The sequence below is a fragment of the Phasianus colchicus genome, chromosome Z (genome assembly GCF_987193195.1).
Source record: "Phasianus colchicus chromosome Z, bPhaCol1.hap1.1, whole genome shotgun sequence".
Lineage (NCBI taxonomy): Eukaryota > Metazoa > Chordata > Aves > Galliformes > Phasianidae > Phasianus > Phasianus colchicus.
Window position 1 is genome coordinate 13,943,611 of NC_143476.1, and position 27,082 is coordinate 13,970,692.

The following is a 27,082-nucleotide window of genomic DNA, read 5'->3' on the forward strand; positions in this document are numbered from 1 at the left end:
CAGCAGAAGCATCGCACTCACTGACTCTCATCCTGATGGGGGATTCCAGTCAGTCTGGGAAATCAGCATGGCTGGCTGCAAGCAATCTGACAGACTCCTGGAGTGCAGTGAGAATCACTCTGTGGTGCAGACATTGGGCACAGCAAGCAGAAGGGAAGCATTGCTGGACATGGTGCACACCAGGGGTTACGACAGGAGGCGGTCAGGGCTGCAGTGACCATGCCCTCCTTGAGTTGGTGATCTCAAGGAATGCGGGCCTGGCAGGAAGCAAAGGCAGGAGCCTGAACTTCAGGAGAGCCAGCTGCAGGCTGTTCCAGGAATTCTTGGACGAGATCCTCTGGACAACTGTTTGTAGGGGCAAAGGGATGGAAAAGAGCTGGTCACTTTCTCAGAAAAAAACTTGCTCAGGTTGCAGGCTGAGCTGCAGGAGAGGAAGGGGAGGAGGTGCCAGCACGGCTCTGCACGATGCTCTGCCACACTGGGCAGCTTGATCATGGCTCAGCAGTGGGATCAGACGAGGAGAAGGGGAGAAGGAAATCAAGGATGGGAGGGAACCATCAGACACAGTCAATAAGTGTCTGTGAAGTCTTGCAAACCAGAGATTCCCAGGTTGTTTCTGCTTTTGCAGCATTTGTGTGCTGCAGGGTGAGCAAAAGGTTCTGCTGCTTGATTCTTCTGCAGGAGCCGCCTAAAAGGGAAATGGCCACTGAGCTGCAGACCAAGCAGTACTGCCTGACGTTGGCCAGGGGGAGCTTCTCCAGCCGCAGTGTGCTGATGACAGGTCTGGAGATGATCTGCAGGGCCAGCTCGTAGGTGGGAGCCAGGAAAGGACATGATGGGAGGAGGGAGGTGTTAAGCAACATCCAAGGCATCAAAATGCATCAGAAGGCCCTGAAAAGCATCACAAAGCCACAGCCAGGAAGCTTGGGAGTATCATGAGCAGCATCCAGGATGTGAGAGATTATTTGCTACCATGCCAAATGGTAGCAGAGCTCCCCCTGCAGACATCCCAAAGCCAGACAAAACAGGAACAAACCCGGAGCTGTGCTGCACGCACCCCACAGCCACAGCATTGCAAGCTGGGGTGCCTTGCTGTGTGCTGCATTCATCCCAGTCCGTGTGAATGAAGACTCTGGAGGCAGTCAAGGCGTTGATTGAGCACGAGTGTGCTTTTATTATTATATAAAGGACAGGAGGGTGTGAGAGGTCCACGGTGAAGATGGGACTCATCCTGTCTTGTCATGGAGAGAGTGGCTCAGAGCTCTCAGTGCTGCTGTCCGGTGCCTGGGACTGGAGGCCTGATTGAAAGTCCCCCTGCAAGAGGCTCTGCTCCTCTTCACTGATGCTGACCTGCTCCTGCATGGAGGTGCTGCTGTCGGGGCACTCACACTGTGCTTCAGATGGGCTGCACTGCAGAGACTCTGGGTTAAAATCCACACTTGTGACTGTGGTGTCTGGGAGGCTCAGGTCAGCAACTTCAGCAGAGCCAGGTGTAATGAGAGCATGGACTTCGATGAGCTCCTTCTCTCCATTAATGTTGTTAGATGGAAGGCTGCTATTAGAACTGCAGCAATTTGTGCTTCCTATGAGCTCTCCACTGATGGAAGCACACAGAGCATCCTCGCTACTTGCCCTGGATCTTATGGCTTGGCAAGGGCTCGATTCACCTAGAAAGGATACACAGGGGTTAGTGTCAAACTTTCACAAGCTGAATTACGACAGTGGTACTTGATCAGGGGTGAAGATTTAGGCACGGGATTGAACGCTAGAAAGAGATACATGTGCAGAGCAAGCTTGAATTGTATGTTCCTGAAAAGCAGGGATTTGGAAACTGCATTTGCACCCTTACCTGCCAGGACTACCACTGCTGTTTCAGAGGGCTGCCTGGCATTGCGCTGCAGTTGGCGTTTGCTGCCAGAGGATGGCTTCCTGAGGCTGAAGCAGCAACACCAACTGCTAGCTGGTGATTCCTCCTTCTTGCTGGGTGGATTTTGTCTGGAGAGAGAAAACAGCCAATGCTGTGAGTCGTGCGTGGTGCAGGGTGAGGGAAGAGCAGCACTGAGCTCTTGGCAGCAGTTGCTTGTTCCTAGCACTGCCTGGTTTCTGCAGGAAAACACAAAAACCCACCCAAACAATGATGCTAGGTGCTGGAAAAGAAAGTCCTCTTTACCTGTCAGATGGAAAGTCAACGACGGTGTGGAATTTGCCCTGCCCAGCTGCAGGGCTTTCTTCCACTTCAATGTCCCGGCTGCTCTCTGTTACCACAGAAGAGGTGCTGTGGCCTCGCCTCTGTGCCTGTGCCTCCTCCAGGCTGAGCAGCTTTGTGGCAGCAGAAGAGACCCCCACAGACTTGGGCCCTGGGAGAGAATTGTGCCCTGTCAGGGAAAACCACAGGTAAGAGCGAGGATCAGAAAGCAGCAGCACAGCCACCACAGTTCTGGGGGAGGTGCTGTATTTTTCTCAGGCTTGCTTATCCGAGCCACTGGAAGAAGAGGAGCTCAAAATAACCATGTGGGAAGAGGTGTGTTTATGGCAAAGGACACGGTCATCATTAAGAGCAGCTTACTGTATCAAAATAGGCAAGGAAAAACCCAAGGAAATGGGGGCAGGGAACTGAGAAAGCTTCGCTGCCACACTTGCATCAAGCTTTTCCTGCGTGCAAACCATAATAATGACGGTTTCCTCCTTGTGAAGTTTGGGCTTGGACATTCTCAGCATCCAGCAACAGGATGCCATACCCTAATGGAAGCCCAGAGGTCTGCTGTCCCCTTGATGGTAAAAGAGTATCTCAAACATCCTGGAGAAGGCCTGCATTTGGTCAAGGTGTCAGGTCAAGATCAAGCTAATGGAGGAAGACACTCACCTGCTGCATCTGCAATGTCTGCTCCGGATTTGGAGCCGAAGAGGACATCGGTGTGGTTGATGATGAATTCCACCACATCCGACTGCGTCTGCAGCTCCATGCAGGCAGCTCTTCCGCTGGCGCAGGCAGACTCGTTCTGCTGTGATCTGTAGAAAAGGCAGATTTTAGAAGTCATTTCTCCAAGACCGTTTCCCCGAGTCTGAATTGTTGCAGCCAAAAGCTGTCAGCTGAGGCTCTGGAGACTTCCGCAGTGGGCAATCAGTGATGCCACTGCAGAAATTCCCCTGGATGATCAAGGACACGTCAGTCCCATCTCAACAAGACTGCAGAAATTGTCACCTAGACATTGTGCCCGTGGGGATGGAGAACAGCTCAGGCTCCTGCTCTTCTGTCAGCCACAGATTTTACAGGAGAAGAGCACATTTGATGGAGAAAAAGGGAGCACTGTTTTTTTTTTTAATGGAGAACAGATGTAAGCGTTGTGTTGAAACAGAACCAGCAGTTTACCTTAAGAGGTTTGGAGCCCACACAATGGCTAGGTTCTTGGCATGCATGTTTGTGATGGTGGAGCTCCCAGCCAGACACGCCAAGTGTCTCATCAGGAACTCCAGTGTCCTGGAAAACAAGAGAGGCAAACGTTCAGCACCAACGAGCATGCTGTGCTGCAATTCAGAAAGCAAACCTCCATTCATGCTACTTCTTGTGATTGCTACTGTCACCGAAGATGAAGTAGATCCAACCTGACTGAGTGCCACGCTGCAGCACCAAGCCCCAGCACAGCACAGCCGCAGCCATCAGCTGCACCAAGCGTGCCCCCGTGCCCAGGAACTGACCCCATAAAGTAAGCCCATGGAGCCTTCAACCCTTCAGCATACACAGGCATCGTGTTGCCGGCGTGAGACAGAGCCTGGAACCGCATCGTTGCCCTCTGCAATGCAGCAGGGCTGAGCTCAGCAGGCTGAGGGCAGCACTGACCTGTAGTGAGGAGCGGGCAGCTGCTGGATGACGTCCTGCATTCTGAGCAGCCGCTCCTCCTCTGTAGCGGCACCAACAGCATCCTGGAGTAGTGCAGAAAGGGAGCGAGACACCAATCAGGCTAGTACACCACTGCGAGTAAACCTCGTGGGGCTGACAGCAAAAGGGCCTCCGAGCTGGGGCACTGCTGCAGCCATCTGCCAAGAGGCCCAGGAAGAGGGAAATGAAAGACGTGGCCTTGTGCTTACCGAGAACTTGCCGTACAGCTGGTGGGTGAGCAGAGGGTTCGGGAGCTCCCTTAAGTACATCTTGCAGAGGGAGCTCACGCTGTGAATGTCGCGGACGGTGAGCTCAGGAATCTGCTCCGACTCAAATTCCTGCCTGGAGAGAGGGACGCAAACCCGGTTGAGCGAGAGGAAGGCAAGCCCAAAGCCACACCAGATGCACTCAGGCTGTGTCAGTCGCAGCACTCTTACCGCAGTCTCTGGATGTTGGACGCGACGCCGGACAGGCGGTATATCCCCTGCACCACGCCGTGCTGCTCAATGAACTCAGCGCAGCTCTGGAGGACCTGGGGGACTGAAGAACACGTGCCAGCCGTCAGTGGAGCTCCTGATTCAATCGTGCTGCAGGCTGTGCTTCACATCCCATCCACTAAGCCCAGCCAGGCTTGGCTGAAGCAAATACAGATGTGCTTGTCTCTTAGGAGCATCCGCCTCACTTTATCCTTCAGCCATCAACTCCCATTACACGTGTCTCCACGGCTATCAGCCTGCCCCCTGCTAGATATGAGCTCCCTTTCATCTTCTTTAGATGCCCAGCAGAGGAAGATCTCAGGAATGGGCAGCTCCTTACCATCACGACCGGAGTGGAGAAGATGCTCTCCCAGGTCACCGCCAAACACCCTTTCCTTCTCCACCTCCCGCTCGGTCGGTTTCTTTGGGCGGGCCTTCACCAAGGAACGAAGGAAGGTGAGGATCTTGCTGCGTTTCTTGGGCACTGCACAACAAAAGGAAGAAACCAGGTCATTTCAGGTCTGGCTCCGTTGGACGAGGCCGAGCACAGCACATTCTACAGAGAACGTCAGAACGGGAAGAACATTACCAACCAGTACATACAAAAAGGGATTTTCCCCATCTCTGGAAAAGCCCAAGGCCAGGTTGGATGGGGCCCTGGGCAGCCTGGTCTAATCTGACATTAAATGTGGGGGCTGGCAGCACAGCCTGATGCAAGGAAGTGGAAGCTTGAGGATCCTTAAGGACCCTACCATCCCAAGCCATTCTATGAAGATTCTATAGTTTCCCCAAGTCCAATCATAAACACAGGAGGATTGGGCCAAATCTCTGCCCCATGGTGTGCATGAAGAATCATCAACCCAGAGGACAATGTGGGATGGATAAAGGAGGTACTAAACATGGAACGCACCCCCAAAAAGACTTCATTTTGCTTCCCCACACCATCAAATGTAACATCCCTACCTGGCTTTGGCACTGAGTTGATGAGTGCCTCAGGAATGTTCTTATTAATGAGTTCCACACACTCCCCTGGGAAAAATCCAACCTGTAACAAGAAGAGAAGCCAACTATTGCATGCAGCACTTCTCAGGTCTGAACTGTTAAACCAAAAGCCACATAACATTTCCCTCGGAACGTGCTTGCCTGACGTTCCATAAGACTATCCAGCAGAAAATGGCCATAGTTCAAAGCATAAAGGTAATAATTTTTCAACATTTGCAGCCAACGGCAAGGACCCCTGACACCGACACAGGGAAACTGTTTACGTCCATTAGGCATCCTGTGCATGCAGAGCAGCTGTAAGCTAAGATTCCTGCCTTTACTGCAGTTGCACTCTCCAGTCTGAAGCTTGTGCCTACCTGGAAGCCGAGCTTGCCTCTCCACCAGGGGGTCAGCTCCTTTGGTGGCATGTCGATGACACAGATGATGTCTCCCACCTGCAAGAGATTGCAACGTCAATCCCAGCTTCAGCACAGCTGGGAGGAAAGCACAGCTCAAATGTCTGCATTCTTCTGCACTGCCAAACATCGCCGAGCATTAAAGCACTTGCACCAGTGCAGCTCTGAAGACATTTGCCATTGTAAAATTGAGCAACAAGGAACGCCTTGAACTGCTTACCTCAAAGGAGAGTTCATCCGCTGCCTGGGCAACGTATCTCTTAATAGCATGGGCAGCAGCAATAGCTGGAACATTCACAGGTGCCACCTCATGGTCCAGCAGGGGCTTCCCCTTGTTCTCAGCCTGAAACAGAGAGCACAGGCCACGGTGAGGAGCTGGGAACCAACAAGGAGGATTTCAAGGTGAGGAGCACATCTGCAGAGAAAGCTGCAGGAAATGCACTCGGTCCTTATCATGGGCACTTCAGAAGGAACTGCAAGTCTAATAACGGCTGTTTCTCTCCCTGGTGTGCAGCAGGCACACGCCAGCAAAGATGCATCTCTCCCCATCCAGACTAATCAGCAATGGCACTGACGCAGACAGGTGGCCTTGTGTATTTTGCCACATCCTTTCCTGCGCTCTTTGTGCAGGAAGGCTGACTGTTTCAGATGCTAGGAGACCGTGAAGAGGGAAACCAAAGCTACGGCTGCAGTTACAAGGTGCAAACAGTGCCATTGCAAGCACCAAGCAGCTCTCTTGAGCAGTCCAACCAACAGCGAGGCCAAACAGAGCAGAGAATGATTGTTGTTTCTGCAGCCATTTCAAGGGAAAAGTCAGTAGAGGACAAACACAACAGCCGAGATGGCTCTGGTACTTTTATAAACTTGCCACTCTTGCACTACTGTCTTGCCACAGAGGAGCTCTCTTGGAAAGCAGGAGAGCACATCTGCGGCTCACTCTGCTGGCTGCAGTCAGGGAACAAAGACCAATCAGAGCTTCATACTCTACCTCTGTCCATGCCACATCAGGCCCACAGCTGATCTCGCTGCACGCCACAGCCATCAGCGTAGGTGTGACAAGCTGGAACTGAAAAGAAACACACTTTTATTTTCTCTGTTCACATCTCTGCTGTGCTCCCTACAGCTGTCGGGCACACTCACACAGCCCAAGCACGCCTGCTGGTGTCCCTGGTGATGCTGTGCAGCTCTGCACAAGCTGGGGCTGGGACTCTTTGCCTAAGGGATTGCTTTCCATAAAACCAGCTGGTCACAGCACCACAGACAGCATCCTTCTGAGGGCTGAGCTGCAGAGCACGTGGAGAAAACCCACACGTGACCAGCGTCCCATCAAAGCTGGATGAGGCTGTGTTACTAAACACGGGACGTCACGGGCTGCTAAAGCATGTGGGGGGACAAAGCATGGCAGGTACCTGGCAAGAGATCAGAACGAGGGAGAGAAATCTCACAAATCCGCAGCCGTTCCTTGTCACTTTGCTCTGATCTTCCACGAGCAAAAGCTGCAGCAGGGAAGCAGGCAGAGGGTGGAGAGAGGAGAGAGAAAGAGCAGGTCAGTTTGCTTCCACGGTTTAGCAAAGACTACAAGGGAAAAACCAAAATCTGCCCTCCCTCAACTTAAAAACTTAAGTTTTCAACTTAAAACCATTTCCCCTTGTCCTGCTGATATCTACCCTTTCAAAGAGTTGATTCCCCTCCTCTTTTTATGCTCCCTTTAGGTACTGAAGGCTGCCATGAGGTCACCCCACTGCCTTCTTTTCTCCAGGCTGAACAAGCCCAGCTCCCTCAGCCTGTCTTTGCAGGGGAGGTGCTCCAGTCCCCTGATCATCTCTGTGGCTCGCCTCTGGACCCTCTCCAACAGCTCCCTGTCTTTCTGGACACTGTACTGCAGCTGGGGCCTCACAAGAGCAGAGCAGGGGGGGACGATCACCTCCCTGTCCCTCATGGCCACCCCTCTGCTGATGGAGATAATGTGATCCTATGAGCTCCGCCAGCCAGCAGTTCTCAGCACTCACTGTCCCCCCGTCTCTCCCACACTGTCTCAGCTTACCTACAAGGTGCTGCACAGGACGGTGTGAAGACAAAGGGACGCAGTCGGTGCACAAGTGCAACAAGCGAGCTGCTCAGTCAGAGCTCCAGCGCTCCAATGAAGGGACGCAGCACGCACTGCTCCTCCCCTCATTCTAGCCCTTATGACATCACTGAGGGCCACCAGGCTGCTCCACCACGACGGACAGGGTGGGGAGGCAAGACCAGTCACAAGGGCAGAAGATTCCAACAGCCCAGCCCAACGTTCTGGAATCAGGGGCTGCTTGGAATTCTACCCCAGCCAAATCCTGGAGAAGCTGGCACGGGGTCGTCATGACCAAAGCGCAGGACCTGGCGCTTGCTCTTGTTGAGCCTCGCACAACTGGCCTCAGTGCATCCCTCTGGAGGGCCTTCCTGCCCTCAGCCAGATGGACGCTTCCTCCCAGCAGCGTACCTTGCAGTGCTGGGCCCATGTCAAATCCACACTAAAGTGGCTTTTGTTACATTCAAGGGCATGTTGCAGCACCCATCTATTTCACCTGGAAGGAAATAAAGCAGGAGATGGGAGAAACACAGAACTGCTGCCAGACTGCTTCATCCCTTTCTCAGCCCAACTTCCCTTGCCTCATCCCCTACCCCAACTCCTGGATGATGCCCACGGGCTGACAGTTGGATCTCAAGTCCATAGGACTCCTTTCACAGGGCTCCATCAAAAAGGCTGTCACACTTGTTCCGTACACTCACACTGACCCAGCAGTGGTATCACAGTCACTTAACACACACACAACAACCAAACCCCGAGCATGCACATCCCTTCCTGCGTGACTGCAGCCCACAGCTCCCCTTCACACCTCCGTGGATCTCTGGTGTTTTACACGGATGCAGCCTCGCTGCAGCTCCGTGGCTGTCACACAAGGCCTGCAGGACCTCTTTCTCTGCAAACCCCGTCTGCAGGCATTGGTTCACGAGGTTCACCTCCTGCCCTCCTGAGCAAAAACAAGCACTAAGAACAAGAGCAAAGCACACTGGACTCGACCTGGCTGGATCCCCAACCCTCAGTCCTGTCAGTCGTACCCTGGTGTGGAGACTCATCCCCAAAGCCTGGCTGGACATCAGCACAGGCATCCTTCTTCAAACGCCCCATCCAAGCAGCAAGGGATCAAAGCGTTGGCACAGCTGAAACAGAAATGCTGTGTGAGTTTCCTGTTAGCACTGAGCAGGAACAAATCTACCGCTGAGCAGCAGGATGTGAGACAAGCAGCAGAAGACACCCAACCTGCAGAACCAGCTCGTTTGGGGTCGGTCCAGATGTTTGTCTGCTCCCTTCCCTGGCCCAGGCCAAGCTTGTGAGCTGCTCCTCCTTTGTGCAGGGGGAAATGGTGCAGATGCCATGTGGTGGCTATGCACAGCATGCCTTGGACTTGCTTTTCCTCTCTCCATCTGCCATTAGCAAACAGCATCTCCAGCCTCCAGAGATCACTGAGTCCAACCCCTGCACAACAGTGAAAAAAAAGATATGATAAGGGGTACTTAAAGCACAGCATCTGTAATCAGATCAGACTCCTGCACTGTGAAGACTTCCATGAGTATTCCTGCAGAGTGCATCACTTAGTCTCTCTTTAGCCTTGTGTTCATGGTTTTCCTGTAAGAGCTTGTCTAAACACTGCCTATAATCGTGGTTATGCTAGAAGCATTTGGATTTATTGATCCTCAGTGTGATTTCAGTAACAAATCCAGATGCTTTTTTGTTAAGGGCAGCTTTCAATTTCTCAACTGAAATTTCAATATTGCATTAGGTGTTGACAACCACGGGGCTGCAGTACAGAGAATTACAGGGAGATTAATTTCTCCACCTCCATGCTCCTAGACATTTATGATTACAGTGATGTAGTTATATACAAAGTTGCAAGATACCAAAGCTAGAATAACCTCTTGGTGCAGCGGGATGTCTGGAGCCCAAGTGCAGAGTCTCAGTGTTGCAAAGCCTTGAAGAGGTGCACCGTATGTGCTGGGGCTGATGACACAGACACTGGAGCAAGGCCAGTGTGATGTTAGAAACTTGACCAGCAGCTGATCTGTTGTCAGCCATTTCTGGACACAAACGGGATCTGGTCGACTTAGGACATGACCTTTGGGCTGGAGAGCAACTCCCCGAGGAATCACACAGCCACTGCAGACCGTTGGCAAGAACCCCATACCAAAACAGCTCATCTGCAATCAGTTTTTAATCTGTGCAGCAGTGATTGGAACAGGCGCACGCTCTCTGCAATTGCAGGAATGTTCACAAGTGGAATGTACATCACCTGTGTGCTCCAGCTCTTCTGTGTGCATGCTAGGAGCAGTGATCCCCCTGCACCCAGGGCTGCAATAAAGTCCTGTGGGCTTTCTAACCTGCCCACCAGCAGCCCAGGCTGCCCAGAGCCACATCCAGCCTGGCCTTGGATGCCTGCAGGGATGGGGCATCCACAGCCTCCCTGGGCAACCTGTTCCAGTGCCTCACCACCCTCTGGCTGAAAAACTTCCTCCTCACATCCAACCTAAACCTCAACACCCCTCGTCTCAGTTTAAAGCCATTCCCCACTTGTCCCATCACTGTCCACCCTCCAAAACAAAACACCTCGGCTGTTCAACACTGAAAGAGCAAAATAACCCACAGCTCTTACTTCCACTGTATGCATTTAATTCCAAACTTAAGGTCACAGGTTAATTACTCATGTGATCCTTCCTGACAGAAGAACTACTCGTAGTGATGTGTAGGAGTAAGGAACAGTTTGAAAAGGTCATGGACATATTAGAACTTGCAGCATTTATCTTAATAGATGCCTACATTGCAAAGCATTTTGTAAAACACACGTTACAAGTACTGTGCATTGGATTACACTATATCAAACTCTACGTAACAATACAGGTTGCTTTTAAATCTACACTTACATGTTTTCTTCTAACTCCTTGATAAAATTCCTGACTGCCTTCAGTTTTATAGCCAAAGCAGTGTTTGAGCTGGTAATGTACTCTTGAACAGCACTGCTGCCTTCAGCATTTGTATGTTTAGATCTGAAAAGAGAACTTGGTCATTATTTCACGATGAGAGAATCTTATATGGCAAAACAGAATTACAAAAATCTGACAATACTGTAAAATGCCAGCGTAAGAATGTGGCTTTGATTTTTTTTTTTTCTTTTTTTTTTTTTAAATGGTGAGTGTACCATTAATTCAAGACAAGAATTTTGTTTGTAAGTCGATCTCTATAACTGTTCTTGGCATCATTCTGTAGGATGAACTAGATACATGGAATTTGGCACTGGCTCCCCAGGGCAGTGGTTTGGCACTGAGCTGACAAAGGCCAAAGAGCATTTGCACAATGCTCTCAGACACAGGGCTTGACCCATAGGAGGTCCGGTGTGGAACCAGGAGGTGGAATACATGATCCTCGAGGTCCCTTCCAAATACAGATATTCCATGATCCTCTAATACTTATATTCCCAAGTCCTGTACACAGTGCTCAGGTGCTTAACTGAGAGGTTCCATGAAACAGTGAGGTATCTATGTCCCTTTACCACTCAGTTATTCAATTTGCCACATGGATCTTTCATCCAGTCACATTAGAAAACACTCAAAGTATTTCCTTCAGTCTTCCATTCTGATAGAGCTTTCTGGAGCAAATAAAGAGTTGCAACTCAGAATGTCCACACCTCCCTTCCTGCACCCTGCATACTTTTTTCATTGTACTGTGATTACGTACCATTCTATTGTCACCCTCATTCTGTCCTTATCTAGGCAGTTTAATGCCATTAAATTTTCCAGCAACAGATGCCCACAAGTACAGCCAGCCTTGAAATATTTTGATTACTTATCTTTGTCCTGATGTCCTTGTAGGAGCTGGGACATTTCTCCATCTCAGCAGCAGAGGGCAGGAGGGGTCCAAGGTGAGGGCACGCTCTCCTCTATTTTTCTGGCACTCAAAGAGAAAGGGAACAAGAAAACCAGATGTGTTTCCCTGCCCATGGCAAACACCAGCCTTTCCATCCTTACAGTCCTTCCTGCCATCAGCACAGACATTTTGCTTTCTTGTGCCACTTCATCCCTTTAGCATCTGGCATTCTAACAAAAAAGTACTCTAACACAGGAATTTTAATATTTTCATATTAAATGTCAGAATTAAGGAACCATTATTATTACCAAATATTTAAAACATTCAACCCAGTGAGAAGTGAACTGATGTTGCATTTAGCATTCAGATAAGAACTTGACATTTCTCCGGGAAATTCTGTAATCATCATAGTGTTTCACAGTTTTCAGTTTATGAATACTAGTTAAGTCTTCACTAATACATTATCTTCTTCCCCCTTTATGCTTTCTATATTGCTTCTGAAGCAGACTTACCTCATGATTGAATAAATGTATAGTAACGTCCAAGGTGCTTGGATTGAGCAAAAATAATCCCAGTATGGGGTTCAGTCAGACTTCTGTAGAATAGGTGAATCTTATGCACTGGTGCCAGAGATTTCCAATAGACGACAGGAAGTTCAACAGATGAAAAGTGCACCTAAGTAAAAAGTGCTGCTTTCATAAACTATAGTCTCATTGCCAAGCCTTGCACTGTCTCAGCAGATTATTACAAAATGTTCATTCAAGCAGGAATTAAGAGATGCGTCTGAATTGATAACAACAACGAGTAATTAAGAAAGCTTGACTGCAGTCTGCTTGAGGATTCCAGTCTGAAGTGTGTTCCACCTGATGACAACTGGGAATGTCTTTCTCTCACAATCAGAATCATTGCACCTCTGACTAAACACATAGCTAATCACCACTGAAAACCTAGGTGCAATTTCTGCAGTGCACAGACCAACTACGTGTTGATTAACATTCAGAGAGATTGTGCAGGTGTCCTTTTAGGAACTGGCCTACAGTATGCTAAGAGGGATGGATGTGGGGACATTAGGATAACGTGCCCTCTGCCTGTTAAGACAGCCCCAGCAGAGCAGGTCAGCAGGCTGAAGAGCTGCGTGGGTCACCAGGGCTCAGAGACTTCACTCGGCCATCTGAAGGTTGAGGGACTTCAGCCCAAGCTGCCCTTTTCCATGCAGGCAAGGAGGCCAAGAGAAGGTGGATCGGCACGGTTCTGGTGCAGACAGGGGCTGCAGTGTGAGCAGGCCTACACAGACAAGGCTGTGCCCACACAGAGTGACAGCAGCTTTCGCTGTGAGCAGATTCCCAGGGGGCCTGAGCCATGGCAGTTCTTGATGGCAGCATGTTCCAATCAGCCCTGGAAGTCTTCTCTGGACGTCTGTCGCATTCTGGAATCCACACTGAGGACGCAGTCGCTGTGTCAGAGCAGCTGGCAGAGTCACGGGGAACCGTGACGTAGTTGGCCCAGGGAGCAACAACAAGGCCTGCACTGCTCAGCCAGCCCAGGCCAAAGGGGAGCACGAGAGAGAGCAGAGGAGAGAGGGGGGAAAGAGGGCCAGGAAGGAAAGGCCTGTGCCTGAATGGACGTGTAGCAGCAGCTGCTGACAGCAAACTCGGTGATGGCAGGGGCACAGCAGAGCAGTGCAATGCTGGCAGCTTCCTGTGTCTTTCACACAGGCACTGCAGACATGGCCAGCACTGGGAGATCAGCAGAACTGCTGCACACCTCTGCCAGCCCAGGCCAGAGGAGTGCAGAACAGTGAGCTGCTGCTGAGGGGAGAGAGGATGGCCTGAGAGCTGACCTGAGAGGCAGGGCTGGCTGTGTTACAGCAGCCTCTGTGTCCTCCTCCTGTGTCTGTGAGGGCCAGAGGGCCAGAAGAGAACATGCCCAGACAACGAAGCCCTGCTGTCCTCTGCTGCTCAGCTGGAGAGATGTTCCGCCTTCCTGAAGGACGCTGATCCAAAGGGAAGGAATCAAAGGAAGTCCAGGCTGGCTGTCCTTGTGGGCATCAGCTGCTGGCAGCTGCCTCTGTGCTGCCATGGGCAGGGCACAGCACACACAGTGTTTGCAGTTCCCTGTGTGACACTGGCCCTGGTGACCTGACAGCCATAGGGAGACAAGAGAAAGAGCTGCCTCCCTCTGCCAGATGAGGCAAAGGTGAGAATCCCAGAATCACAGCATGGCCCGGGTTGGAAAGGAGCTCAAGGTTCATGAATCTCCAACCCTTGGCTCTCCAAGGGTGCACAGGGGGCTTTGTTCTCCCTGTGGTGCAGCTTCAGTGCCAACTCACAGCTGAGCTGGTTGGCACACTGTGACAGCCTGCCGCTCTGAAGCTCTTGGGGCAGTGCTCAGTTCTTTCTGAAGTACTCTGGAAAATGCTGCTTCTCCTTCACCAAGTCTGTTTCCAGACAGACGTCTTTTTCTCCTCTGTACACACAAACAGTATCTTGTAACTCCCTGGCACAGTGCTCAGAAGTGATACTTCTGGAAGCACGTCAGAGAAAAGTGGCCTTGTCCCAGTGGGCTTTCAGAGCAGATGAGAACAAGTCTTGGTTGACGGCTTTCTTCTGCTTCTGGAACTGCACAGGCAGGTTGTGTGTTGTCATACTTTATGCCAGAGTGCCAAACTGAAGCAGTTTCTGCAACCTCTTTTTATCATACTTGTCACTCTTTGCTATTTCTGAGACCTTAACTTAGTCATTTTTAATGCGCTCTCATCTAAACTACTGTGTCCTCCAGTGTCAGTGTTGTATGAATCAGGACTGTGGGATTTCATCAGTGAAAGGATTCTGCTCTAATGACTGTCATTCTAAAGCTGATCTTGTTTCTACCGCATCAGGCTTGCATGAAGCATCTTTGATCAACAGAGAAATCAGAAAAATGGCTTTTCCTATTGCAGTTTCCTTTTAACTAGTGATGAAAGCTGTCAGTTTATTTTTGGCACCAGAAATCCTGGGATGCAACCAGGTTAGATAAGAAGTGACACTGAGTCAACAGTAAGGGAACACAGATGAGATAGCATCACACAGCTCTGGAAAAGATGTTCCAGCTCTGTGTCTACCTACACCTTCAGGAGATGAAAAGTACTGGCTTACTGAGGTGTCCTGGGTTGCAGGCTCTGTTAATCTCCATTTTTGGAAGAGCTGCTTGCAATAAATACCTTGTAAGGTGAATGAGCTTGATAGAAGTAGGGTGTGAAAGAGATGGATTTGCTGTTTCCCTGAAGGTGCAGGAGTATTGCTGTGCCTACAGTCAGTAAACAAGGCAGAAATCACTGTGTTCCTCAGAATGAAAAGCAGAAGAATAAAAATCTTTTTGGGAGTGACAGCACGCCTGAATGAAGCACAAATCTAAACATTTAAAATAAGGGCTAGTGTCAAAGGGACTTGCAGTATTTCTCGAGAAGAAATATTTGATGCTTCTTTAGGAAAGTCATCATAACAAAAGTGTACTGATGTCTTTGCTGAGGATTTCCTTGGTTCCAGCCTGAAGGTGTGCGCAGGCATGAGCAGGCAGTGCTGAGCTGCAGGTGAGTGCCTGTGTCCCACAGCAGGAAACCCGTGGATGTCTTCAGGGGGTTGAAATGGGCAGAGCTGTGAAACCTGCAGGCTTTCACTGAAATTGTCCCCTGCTTTATTTTGTAATCTTAGTTTCACCAATGCTTTCCAATATGATTTTCGTATGAGTGCAGATACATGGGATAGGATTTAAAGTTTTTATGGTGCTGCTGTATAATTTTCTGTAGTCATCATAAGCCAATAAAAAAAATAAATGGTAATCAGGCAATCTATTAACAACCTGTGGCACGTGTCAAAACAATGAAATTCCTTGCAGGAAGACAATATTGCTATACAATAATGTGGCTATCCAAAACTGTTAATTATACTTGATGAGCTGGAGATAATCCTGAAATGCAGGACTTTGATCTTAGCCAAGAAAAATAAACCGTATTATCATTCTTAAATTGGCAGCTGCTATCAAAAGCCTGTGTCTTATTTCCCTTTTAGTAACACTGGCTAAATCAGAGAAAGTGATAAAAGAATTTCATGATTGCAGCTTAGGGATTCTTTCCCACTTGACCAGAAGTAATCAATGTCCAAAAATGTCTGTAAATACTTTTTCTATCTTATTTTGCCAGATGTATTGATATTTGAGATGAATGGCAAAAACATTTTGCGTACATAGATAAGCAATGCAAATTTCCTGGATTGTTTTAGAGAAAAAAGTTCTGGTTATCAGATCGTTTCCATGCAGAAATAAGATTTACAGAAAAATTCTCATTATTATTATTCATGCATGAATAAGTTCAAAAAAGAGATGTGGGAGATGTTGTTTCAATTCCAGGTGATTGTAGGAAGGACTTTCAGGATGGAAAGGCTAGTGTCTGCCACGGGCAAAGAAACACTTCTGGTTTTCATGTTCCCTTTGTCTTTGAGTGCAAGAGGCCATGAGGACAGTGTGCCCTAAACTTGGACCCTTTTTGACCATTGCAGCAGAGATGGAGAAGTGTTCAACCTTCTAGAAGGACTTCAGGACAAAGATATGTAATGAAAATAAGTCCAGGTTGGCTGTCCTTGTGGGCATCAGCTGATGCCATCTGCATAGTTGTTGCTATGGGAATGGCAGAACAGCTGGAATGTTGCATTTCCTTGTGTGACACAAGCACTGGTGAATTCAAAGCAAGAGGGGTATAATAGAAAGAGGATCACCTCCCTGCCAGATTAGGCAAAGGTGAGTGGGATGTTGTTTCAATTAGTGCTGATGGCAGGAAGGACTGTAAGGATGGAAAGGCTGGTGTTTGCCATGGGCAGGGAAACACATCTTGTTTTCATTTTCTCTTTCTCTTTGAGAGCCAGATAAACAGGGGAGAGTGTGCCCTCACCTTGGAACTCTCCTGCCCCCTGCTCCTCAGAGGGAGAATGGCCAAGCTTGTAGAAGGACATCAGGACAAAGATATGTAATGAAAATAAGTCCAGGCTGGCTGTCCTTGTGGGCATCAGCTGCTGGCATCTGCATTGCTGCTGCCATGAGCATGGCAAAGCAGGTAAAAGATTGCTTTTCCTTGTGTGACACAGGAGCTCTTGACTTGAAAGCTAGAGGGATGCAATAGAAAGAGCTGCAACCTCTGCCAGACATGGCAAAGGTGAGTGGGATGTTGTTTCCATTGCTGCTGAAGTCAGGAAGACTGTAAGGATGGAAAGGCTGGTGTTTGCCATGGGCTGGGAAACACATCTGCTTTTCATTTTCTCTTTGTATGCCAGAAAAAGAGGAGAGTGTGCCCTCACCTTGGACCCATCCTGCCCTCTTCTGCTCATTGGGAGAAATGTCCAAGCTTCTAGAAGGACATCAGGACAAGGATATGTAATGAAAATAAGTCCAGGCTGGCTGCCCTTGTGGGCATCACCTGCTGGCATCTGCATTGCTGCTGCCATGAGCATGGCAAAGCAGGTAAAAGGTTTCTTTTCCTTGTATGACACAGGAGCTCTTGACTTGAAAGCTAGAGGGATGCAATAGAAAGAGCTGCAACCTCTGCCAGACATTGCAAAGGTGAGTGGGATGTTGTTTCAATTAGTGCTGATTTCAGGAAGACTGTAAGGATGGAAAGGCTGGTGTTTGCCATGGGCTGGGAAACACATCTTGTTTTGATTTTCTCTTTCTCTTTGAGTGCAAGATAAACAGGGGAGAGTGTGCCCTAACCTTGGAACACTCCTGCCCTCTTCTGCTGAGATGGTGAAATGTTCCAGCTTGTAGAAGGACATCAGGACAAAGATATGTAATGAAAATAAGTCCAGGCTGGCTGTCCTTGTGGGCATCAGCTGCAGGGATCTGCATTGCTGCTGCCAAGAGCATGGCACAGCAGGTAAAAGATTGCTTTTCCTTGTGTGACACAGGAGCTCTTGACTTGAAAGCTAGAGGGATGCAATAGAAAGAGCTGCAACCTCTGCCAGACATGGCAAAGGTGAGTGGGATGTTGTTTCAATTAGTGCTGATGTCAGGAAGGAGTATAAGGATGGAAAGGCTGGTGTTTGCCATGAGCAGGGAAACACATCTGGTTTTCATCTTCTCTTTGTGTGCGAGGAAAAGAGCAGAGTGTGCCCTCAACTTGGACACCCCCTGCCCTCTTCTGCTGAGATGGAGAAATGTTCCAGCTTCTAGAAGGACATCAGGACAAAAATATGTAATGAAAATAAGTCCAGGCTGGCTGTCCTTGTGGGCATCAGCTGCTGGCATCTGCATTGGTGTTGCCATGAGCATGGCACAGCAGGTAAAAGATTGCTTTTCCTTGTGTGACACAGGAGCTCTTGACTTGAAAGCTAGAGGGATGCAATAGAAAGAGCTGCAACCTCTGCCAGACATGGCAAAGGTGAGTGGGATGTTGTTTCAATTAGTGCTGATGTCAGGAACTTCTGTAAGGATGGAAAGGCTGGTGTTTGACATGGGCTGGGAAACACATCTGGTTTTCATTTTCTCTTTCTCTTTGAGTGCCAGATAAACAGGGGAGAGTGTGCCCTCACCTTGGACCCCTCCTGCCCTCTGGTGCTCAGAGGGAGAATGGCCAAGCTTGTAGAAGGACATCAGGACAAAGATATGTAATGAAAATAAGTCCAGGCTGGCTGCCCTTGTGGGCATCACCTGCTGGCATCTGCATTGCTGCTGCCATGAGCATGGCAAAGCAGGTAAAAGGTTTCTTTTCCTTGTATGACACAGGAGCTCTTGACTTGAAAGCTAGAGGGATGCAATAGAAAGAGCTGCAACCTCTGCCAGACATGGCAAAGGTGAGTGGGATGTTGTTTCAATTAGTGCTGAAGTCAGGAAGACTGTAAGGATGGAAAGGCTGGTGTTTGCCATGGGCTGGGAAACACATCTGGTTTTCATTTTCTCTTTCTCTTTGAGTGCCAGATAAACAGGGGAGTGTGTGCCCTCACCTTGGACCCATCCTGCCCTCTTCTGCTGAGATGGAGAAATGTTCCAGCTTGTAGAAGGACATCAGGACAAAGATATGTAATGAAAATAAGTCCAGGCTGGCTGTCCTTGTGGGCATCAGCTGCTGGCATCTGCACTGCTGCTGCCATGAGTATGGCAAAGCAGGTAAAAGATTGCTTTTCCTTGAGTGACCCAGGAGCTCTTGACTTGAAAGCTAGAGGGATGCAATAGAAAGAGCTGCAACCTCTGCCAGACATGGCAAAGGTGAGTGGGATGTTGTTTCAGTTGCTGCTGATGTCAGGAGGACTGTAAGGATTGAAAGGCTGGTGTTTGCCATGGGCTGGGAAACACATCTGGTTTTCATTTTCTCTTTCTGTTTGAGTGCCAGATAAATAGGGGAGAGTGTGCCCTCACCTTGGAGCTCTCCTGCCCTCTGCTGCTCCGAGGGAGAAATGTCCAAGCTTCTAGTAGGACATCCAGACAAAGATATGTAATAAAAATAAGTCCAGGCTGGCTGTACCTGTGGGCATCAACTGCAGGCATCCGCATTGCTGCTGCCATGAGCATGGCAAAGCAGGTAAAAGATTGCTTTTCCTTGTGTGACACAGGAGCTCTTGACTTGAAAGCTAGAGGGATGCAATAGAAAGAGCTGCAACCTCTGCCAGACATGGCAAAGGTGAGTGGGTTGTTGTTTCAATTAGTGCTGATGTCAGGAAGGAGTATAAGGATGGAAAGGCTGGTGTTTGCCATGAGCAGGGAAACACATCTGGTTTTCATCTTCTCTTTGTGTGCGAGGAAAAGAGCAGAGTGTGCCCTCAACTTGGACACCCCCTGCCCTCTTCTGCTGAGATGGAGAAATGTTCCAGCTTCTAGAAGGACATCAGGACAAAAATATGTAATGAAAATAAGTCCAGGCTGGCTGTCCTTGTGGGCATCAGCTGCTGGCATCTGCATTGGTGTTGCCATGAGCATGGCACAGCAGGTAAAAGATTGCTTTTCCTTGTGTGACACAGGAGCTCTTGACTTGAAAGCTAGAGGGATGCAATAGAAAGAGCTGCAACCTCTGCCAGACATGGCAAAGGTGAGTGGGATGTTGTTTCAATTAGTGCTGATGTCAGGAACTACTGTAAGGATGGAAAGGCTGGTGTTTGACATGGGCTGGGAAACACATCTGGTTTTCATTTTCTCTTTCTCTTTGAGTGCCAGATAAACAGGGGAGTGTGTGCCCTCACCTTGGACCCATCCTGCTCTCTTCTGCTGAGATGGAGAAATGTTCCAGCTTGTAGAAGGACATCAGGACAAAGATATGTAATGAAAATAAGTCCAGGCTGGCTGTCCTTGTGGGCATCAGCTGCTGGCATCTGCACTGCTGCTGCCATGAGCATGGCAAAGCAGGTAAAAGATTGCTTTTCCTTGTGTGACACAGGAGCTCTTGACTTGAAAGCTAGAGGGATGCAATAGAAAGAGCTGCAACCTCTGCCAGACATGGCAAAGGTGAGTGGGATGTTGTTTCAGTTGCTGCTGATGTCAGGAAGCACTGTAAGGATGGAAAGGCTTGTGTTTGCCATGGGCAGGGAAACACATCTGGTTTTCATTTTCTCTTTCTGTTTGAGTGCCAGATAAATAGGGGAGAGTGTGCCCTCACCTTGGAGCTCTCCTGCCCTCTGCTGCTCCGAGGGAGAAATGTCCAAGCTTCTAGTAGGACATCCAGACAAAGATATGTAATAAAAATAAGTCCAGGCTGGCTGTCCCTGTGGGCATCAACTGCAACCATCCGCATTGCTGCTGCCATGAGCATGGCAAAGCAGGTAAAAGATTGCTTTTCCTTGTGTGACACAGGAGCTCTTGACTTGAAAGCTAGAGGGATGCAATAGAAAGAGCTGCAACCTCTGCCAGACATGGCAAAGGTGAGTGGGATGTTGTTTCAATTAGTGCTGAAGTCAGGAAGACTGTAAGGATGGAAAGGCTGGTGTTTGCCATGGGCAGGGAAACACATCTGGTTGTCATTTTCTCTTTCTCATTGAGTGCCAGATAAAGAGCAGAGTGTGCCCTAACCTTGGAACACTCCTGCCCTCTTCTGCTGAGATGGAGAAATGTTCCAGCTTGTAGAAGGACATCAGGACAAAGATATGTAATGAAAATAAGTCCAGGCTGGCTGTCCTTGTGGGCATCAGCTGCTGGCATCTGCATTGCTGCTGCCATGAGCATGGCAAAGCAGGTAAAAGATTGCTTTTCCTTGTGTGACACAGGAGCTCTTGTCTTGAAAGCTAGAGGGATGCAATAGAAAGAGCTGCAACCTCTACCTGACATGGCAAAGATGAGTGGGATGTTGTTTCAATTAGTGCTGATGTCAGGAAGGACTGTAAGGATGGAAAGTCTGGTGATTGCCATGGGCAGGGAATCACATCTGGTTTTCATTTTCTCCTTCTCTTTGAGTGCCAGATAAACAGGGGAGAGTGTGCCCTCACCTTGGAACCCTCCTCCCCTTTTCTGCAGAGATGGTGAAATGTTCCAGCTTCTAGAAGGACATCAGGACAAGGATATGTAATGAAAATAAGTCCAGGCTGGCTGTCCTTGTGGGCATCAGCTGCTGGCATCTGCATTGCTGCTGCCATGAGCATGGCACAGCAGGTAAAAATTGCGTTTCCTTGTGTGACACGGGAGCTCTTGACTTGAAAGCTAGAGGGATGCAATAGAAAGAGCTGCAACCTCTGCCAGACATGGCAAAGGTGAGTGGGATGTTGTTTCAATTAGTGCTGATTTCAGGAAGACTGTAAGGATGGAAAGGCTGGTGTTTGCCATGGGCAGGGAAACACATCTGGTTTTCATTTTCTCTTTCTCTTTGAGTGCCAGATAAAGAGCAGAGTGTGCCCTAACCTTGGAACAGTCCTGTCCTCTTCTGCTGAGATGGAGAAATGTTCCAGCTTGTAAGGACATCAAGACAAAGATATGTAATGAAAATAAGTCCAGGCTGGCTGTCCTTGTGGGCATCAGCTGCTGGCATCTGCATTGCTGCTGCCATGAGCATGGAACAGCAGGTAAAGGATTGCTTTTCCTTGTGTGACACAGGAGCTCTTGACTTGACAGCTAGATGGATGTAACAGGAAGAGCTGCAACCTCTGCCAGACATGGCAAAGGTGAGTGGGATGTTGTTTCCATTGCTGCTGATGTCAGGAAGGACTGTAAGGATGGAAAGTCTTGTGTTTGACATGGGCAGGGATACACATCTGGTTTTCCTTTTGTCTTAATCTTTCAGTGCTAGATAAATAGAGGAGTGTGTGCCCTCACCTTGGAACCCTCCTGCCCTTTTCTGCTGAGATGGAGATATGTTCCAGCTTCTAGAAGGACATCAGGATAAAGATATGGAATGAAAATAAGTCCAGGCTGGCTGTCCTTGTGGGCATCAGCTGCTGGCATCCGCATTGCTGCTGCCATGAGCATGGCAAAGCAGGTAAAAGATTGCGTTTCCTTGTGTGACACAGGAGCTCTTGACTTGAAAGCTAGAGGGATGCAATAGAAAGAGCTGCAACCTCTGCCAGACATGGCAAAGGTGAGTGGGATGTTGTTTCAATTAGTGCTGATGTCAGGAAGGACTGTAAGGATGGAAAGTCTGGTGTTTGACATGAGCTGGGAAACACATCTTGTTTTCATTTTCTCTTTCTCATTGAGTGCCAGATAAAGAGCAGAGTGTGACCTCAGCTTGGACCCATCCTGCCCTCTGCTGCTCAGAGGGAGAAATGTCCCAGCTTCTAGAAGGACATCAGGACAAAGATATGTAATGAAAATAAGTCCAGTCTGCCTGTCCTTGTGGGCATCAGCTGCTGGCATCTGCATTGCTGCTGCCATGAGCATGGCACAGCAGGTAAAGGATTGCTTTTCCTTGTGTGACACAGGAGCTCTTGACTTGACAGCTAGAGGGATGTAATAGAAAGAGCTGCAACATTTGCCAGACATGGCAAAGGTGAGTGAGTGGGATGTTGTTTCAATTGGTGCTGATGTCAGGAAGAACTGTAAGGATGGAAAGGCTGGTGTTTGCCATGGGCAGGGAAACACATCTGGTTTTCATCTTCTCTTTCTCTTTGAGTGCCAGATAAACAGGGGAGAGTGTGCCCTCACCTTGGAACTCCCCTGCCCTCTTCTGCTGAGATGGTGAAATGTTCCAGCTTCTAGAAAGACATCAGGACAAAGATATGTAATGAAAATAAGTCCAGGCTGGCTGTCCTTGTGGGCATCAGCTGCTGGCATCTGCATTGCTGCTGCCATGAGCATGGCACAGCAGGTAAAAGATTGCTTTTCCTTGTGTGACACACGAGCTCTTGAGTTGAAAGCTAGAGGGATGCAATAGAAAGAGCTGCAACCTCTGCCAGACATGGCAAAGGTGAGTGGGATGTTGTTTCAATTAGTGCTGATGTCAGGAAGGACTGTAAGGATGGAAAGGCTGGTGTTTGCCATGGGCAGGGAAACACAGCTGGTTTTCATTTTCTCTTTCTCTTTGAGTGCCAGATAAACAGGGGAGAGTGTGCCCTCACCTTGGAACCCTCCTCCCCTTTTCTGCTGAGATGGTGTAATGTTCCAGCTTCTAGAAGGAAATCAGGACAAAGATATGTAATGAAAATAAGTCCAGGCTGGCTGTCCTTGTGGGCATCAGCTGCTGGCATCTGCATTGCTGCTGCCATGAGCATGACACAGCAGGTAAAAGATTGCTTTTCCTTGAGTGACATAGACTCTGTTGACTTGAAAGCAAGAAGGATGCAATAGAAAAAGCTGCAACCTCTGCCAGACATGGCAAAGGTGAGTGGGATGTTGTTTCAGTTGCTGCTGATGTCAGGAAGGACTGTAAGGATGGAAAGGCTGGTGTTTGCCATGGGCAGGGAAACACATCTGGTTTTCATCTTCTCTTTGTGTGCCAGAAAAAGAGGAGAGTGTGCCTCCTACTTGGACCCCTCCTGCCCTCTGCTGATCAGAGGGAGAAATGTTCCAGCTTGTAGAAGGACATCAGGACAAAGATAAGTCCAGGCTGGCTGTCCTTGTGGGCATCAGCTGCTGGCATCTGCATTGGTGTTGCCATGAGCATGGCACAGCAGGTAAGGGATTGCTTTTCCTTGTGGGACAGCTGTTAAGCCATTCTGATTCACCCTTTGCATCCACAGCATACAGTTTTTTCCCACACTGCTGTTTCTATCCAGCCGTGTGCATATGTGCAGTGCTACAGATGTTGGTGGTCCTGCCTGTGGCAGGGGGTTGGAGATTCCTGATCCTTGAGGTCCCTTCCAACCCGGGCCATTCTGTGTGTGTGTGTGTGACTGGCTAAACACCAATTGTTGCTAGCTCAGCAGGTATACTGCTAATTATTGAACGTCTGACAGCTGCTTATCAACACTTGGCCACTATTTCTGGACACCTGCTCATCCCTGAAGAGAGATAAGTTTGGAAGGAGGACAGAGGGGAGTCTCTTGATGCCTGCCTGTTGCATCCCAACCTGCCCACAGAGTGAGTCAGTTCGGCCTTGTGTGGAGGCCCTGGCTTCTTTGGAGTCTGTTTTTCTTTTGCTGAGCTTCTCCTATCCAAACAGAATGGCCTTACAACATGCTTTCTGGTCCTTAATACTAAACCCATGCAATTTGTAACTATTACAGTTCTGTAAGTGAGAATTGATCACATGATTGAACAACTGTATTTCTAAAATATGTTATGAAATAACTTCTTTTTACTAATACTAATAAAGTCTTTCTACTTTTTCAAACTGTTTCTAAGGGCAAATTACAAAACACATGGTGCTGTACTGCTTCAGAGCAATCCCACATTTGATAGCCAGTGCAGAAACAACATTCCATCCTACAGCATTAGCTAGTTCAGAGGTACCAGACGTGTATCTGGATGTGGCTGTTGTGAATAACTGGGGCTGAGGGATCAGAAGTGACAGCTCCACTCTTGGAGACCACAGAACTAAAATGGAAAGATAAAATAGTTGCAGGGCAATTGTTCTCTGTGCCTGAAGCAGGGACCGATTTATGGGGGAGAGATTTAACAGTTAAATGAGGATTACAGCTGCAAGTCTGTGAAACAGATATCAGGGGTCAATGAATGTGTTAACAGCTGTGATGAAGAAGAAATGAATCCAAAGGTGTGGGCAGGGGAAGGAAATCGGGGTGGACTCACAATTTTCCCTTACAAAGAACTGCCCAAGGAGGGAGTGGAGCTGTGCAACAGCAACAATATCCCATAGCCTTAGAAGGGAGAGTGGGTCTAAAAGCTGTAACACAGACAGTGCTTAAGGATGGTCTTCTGGAACCTTGTCTGTGGCCTTATAACACCCCAATCCTGTCGGCACGGAAGGCAGACGGCACGTATCGGCTGGTGCAAGATGTAAGGAAATGACTGAACCCGTTCTCAAAAGACAGCCTGTGGTTCCTAACCCCTATACCCTAATGAGTCAGATCCCACACGGACAGCAGTGGTTTGGTGTGAGAGACCTCAAAGATGCTTTCCGGACAGCCTTTGGACTCAGGGAGAAATGGCTGCGTTTGTATGAGGACACATTGTAATCCTATCGTGATTCGTGATGATACTGTAGATACTGGAACTCCTGCTAATCCTTGTCTTGGCAGCATTTGAAGCAAGCAACTGGTGCTGCTGTCATGCAGAAAGCTCCCTTCCAACCACTCAGCAAGCATTTGGATGAGACAGCTTCCTGCTGGGGAGCCCTCCGACATCACTGCTGCCTCCTCCAGAACCATACCTGCAGATGCTTCAGAGCTCTTCAGCATGGACTTCCTTCCTCCCATCAGCAGCTGCTCCTGCACTGACCTTCATTCACACTGGGATACCATCTGCTTCCAGCAGGAGCTGACCTGCGAGACAGAGAAAGGAAACGTGGGATGAGCACCAATGCAGAAGCACAAGGCTGTGTCACCACCACGTCTTGCAGCCTTGGGAAGTCAGCTGCAACTGCAGCCTTGGTCAGAATTCTTTTGCTTTGGGGAACAGATGGACTCGGAATGGAAGGACACGAGAAAAATGACATCTGTTTGAGCTCAGCAGACTTGAGAGGTGGGCCTGGGTGAACCTCATGAGGTTCAGCACAGCCAAGTGCAAGGTTTGGCATTTGGGCCGGAGGAATCCCAGGCATTCTTTTGTCATCGTGGTGGTTTCCAATAGACCCCAACAATGAGACATCAGGTCGCCGTGTGGGCTCCTGGGTGACACTGCCATTTCCCAGCCATTGCAGCCTAGGGGCAAATAAAGTAAAATACTTCAGAAAGATCTCACACTGATTGCATATTTTACTGTTCTTTTACACAAAACAGAAGGGGAGGGCAGCAGATGCATGCAGCTGCATCAACACCCAGGCTGCTAAAGGAATGGAAAGACAGAAACATCAAATATCAATGCCTTATTCTAATGCAAGGAGGGAAGCTTCTATCAATGTTACTTTTTATCATTTAAAATAAGCAGTTGGCACTCTTAAAGGAAAATCCTAGGCCCCAGGTTCTGACAGTGTGGCAATCTGGCACGGACTCAGCTGTGAATGATCCAATCAGTCTGTTCCAGATTTTAACATCCCTTCTATGCATTCACAAGTTTTCTCTCTTGACTTCCCCTTACAGCCGTTAGATGCCAGCAAAACATCCCACAAACACTCCTTAACTCTGTGCACACAGGCACCCATCCAACCAGAGCCATCAGTCATTCCCAGCCATGCGCTCTTCCTCCAATCATGGTCAGCATCACACGGCCGTCACGCAGCTCACTTGACTCAGTTTTTCTCTTCTTTCTGGAGGTGTCCTTGCTTCTCAGCCTTACCTTCTTGTGATGTTTATCTCGCTCTGCAGCTCCTGCTCTGAATTAGCACAAAATGCAGCCACAGCCCCTGCCACCAAGGTCAGCTCTTCAGCACACATTACCTGAGGAGCACTTGGCAACTCCTGCAACCTGAGCAGTGCCAGGAAGACTGTTTCACTTCTGCTTCTCCTGGCTCAGAAATTCATTTTCCTACCTAGAAAATGGAAAAAGAAAAGAAAGAAAAAAAATCCTGACATTAGCAGACACAATTGATACTATGGAATTCTGGAAGGCAAGGGATTTGCCCTCTATGATGAGAACTTGAGTGCAAAGAACTAAGAAGAGCCATGAGCAGGTTGTGAACTTGTGGGTAAAATTAGGAAGTGCAGCAGTGCAGGGCTTCTGGAGGTGAGGGTCTGCTACAGCCGCCTGGAAAGAGAGCCTGTTGGTGGGAGCTGCTTACTGCAGCCAGCAGAAGCATCGCACTCACTGACTCTCATCCTGATGGGGGATTCCAGTCAGTCTGGGAAATCAGCATGGCTGGCTGCAAGCAATCTGACAGACTCCTGGAGTGCAGTGAGAATCACTCTGTGGTGCAGGCATTGGGCACAGCAAGCAGAAGGGAAGCATTGCTGGACATGGTGCACACCAGGGGTTACGACAGGAGGCGGTCAGGGCTGCAGTGACCATGCCC

At 48.9% G+C, this 27,082-nt stretch overlaps 2 protein-coding genes across 2 annotated transcripts; both read right to left on the reverse strand.

Annotated features, from left to right (window-relative positions):
• Positions 1-862: 862 nt before the first annotated feature.
• On the reverse strand, positions 863-3,038 carry LOC149912614 (rho GTPase-activating protein 32-like). The gene is made up of 4 exons (XM_090130878.1): positions 2,864-3,038; positions 2,171-2,375; positions 1,850-1,995; positions 863-1,667 (listed from the first exon to the last, which is right to left on the reverse strand). The coding sequence occupies exons 1-4, from the start codon at positions 3,036-3,038 to the stop codon at positions 1,240-1,242; spliced, it is 954 nt and encodes a 317-aa protein (XP_089987004.1). The 3' UTR covers positions 863-1,239.
• A 1,379-nt stretch (positions 3,039-4,417) lies between these two features.
• On the reverse strand, positions 4,418-6,748 carry LOC149912615 (rho GTPase-activating protein 32-like). Its single transcript, XM_090130879.1, has 5 exons — positions 6,739-6,748; positions 5,971-6,125; positions 5,712-5,789; positions 5,317-5,398; positions 4,418-4,837 (listed from the first exon to the last, which is right to left on the reverse strand). Exons 1-5 carry the CDS (start codon positions 6,746-6,748, stop codon positions 4,575-4,577), a joined length of 588 nt encoding a protein of 195 aa, XP_089987005.1. The 3' UTR covers positions 4,418-4,574.
• Between the last annotated feature and the right edge of the window lie 20,334 nt (positions 6,749-27,082).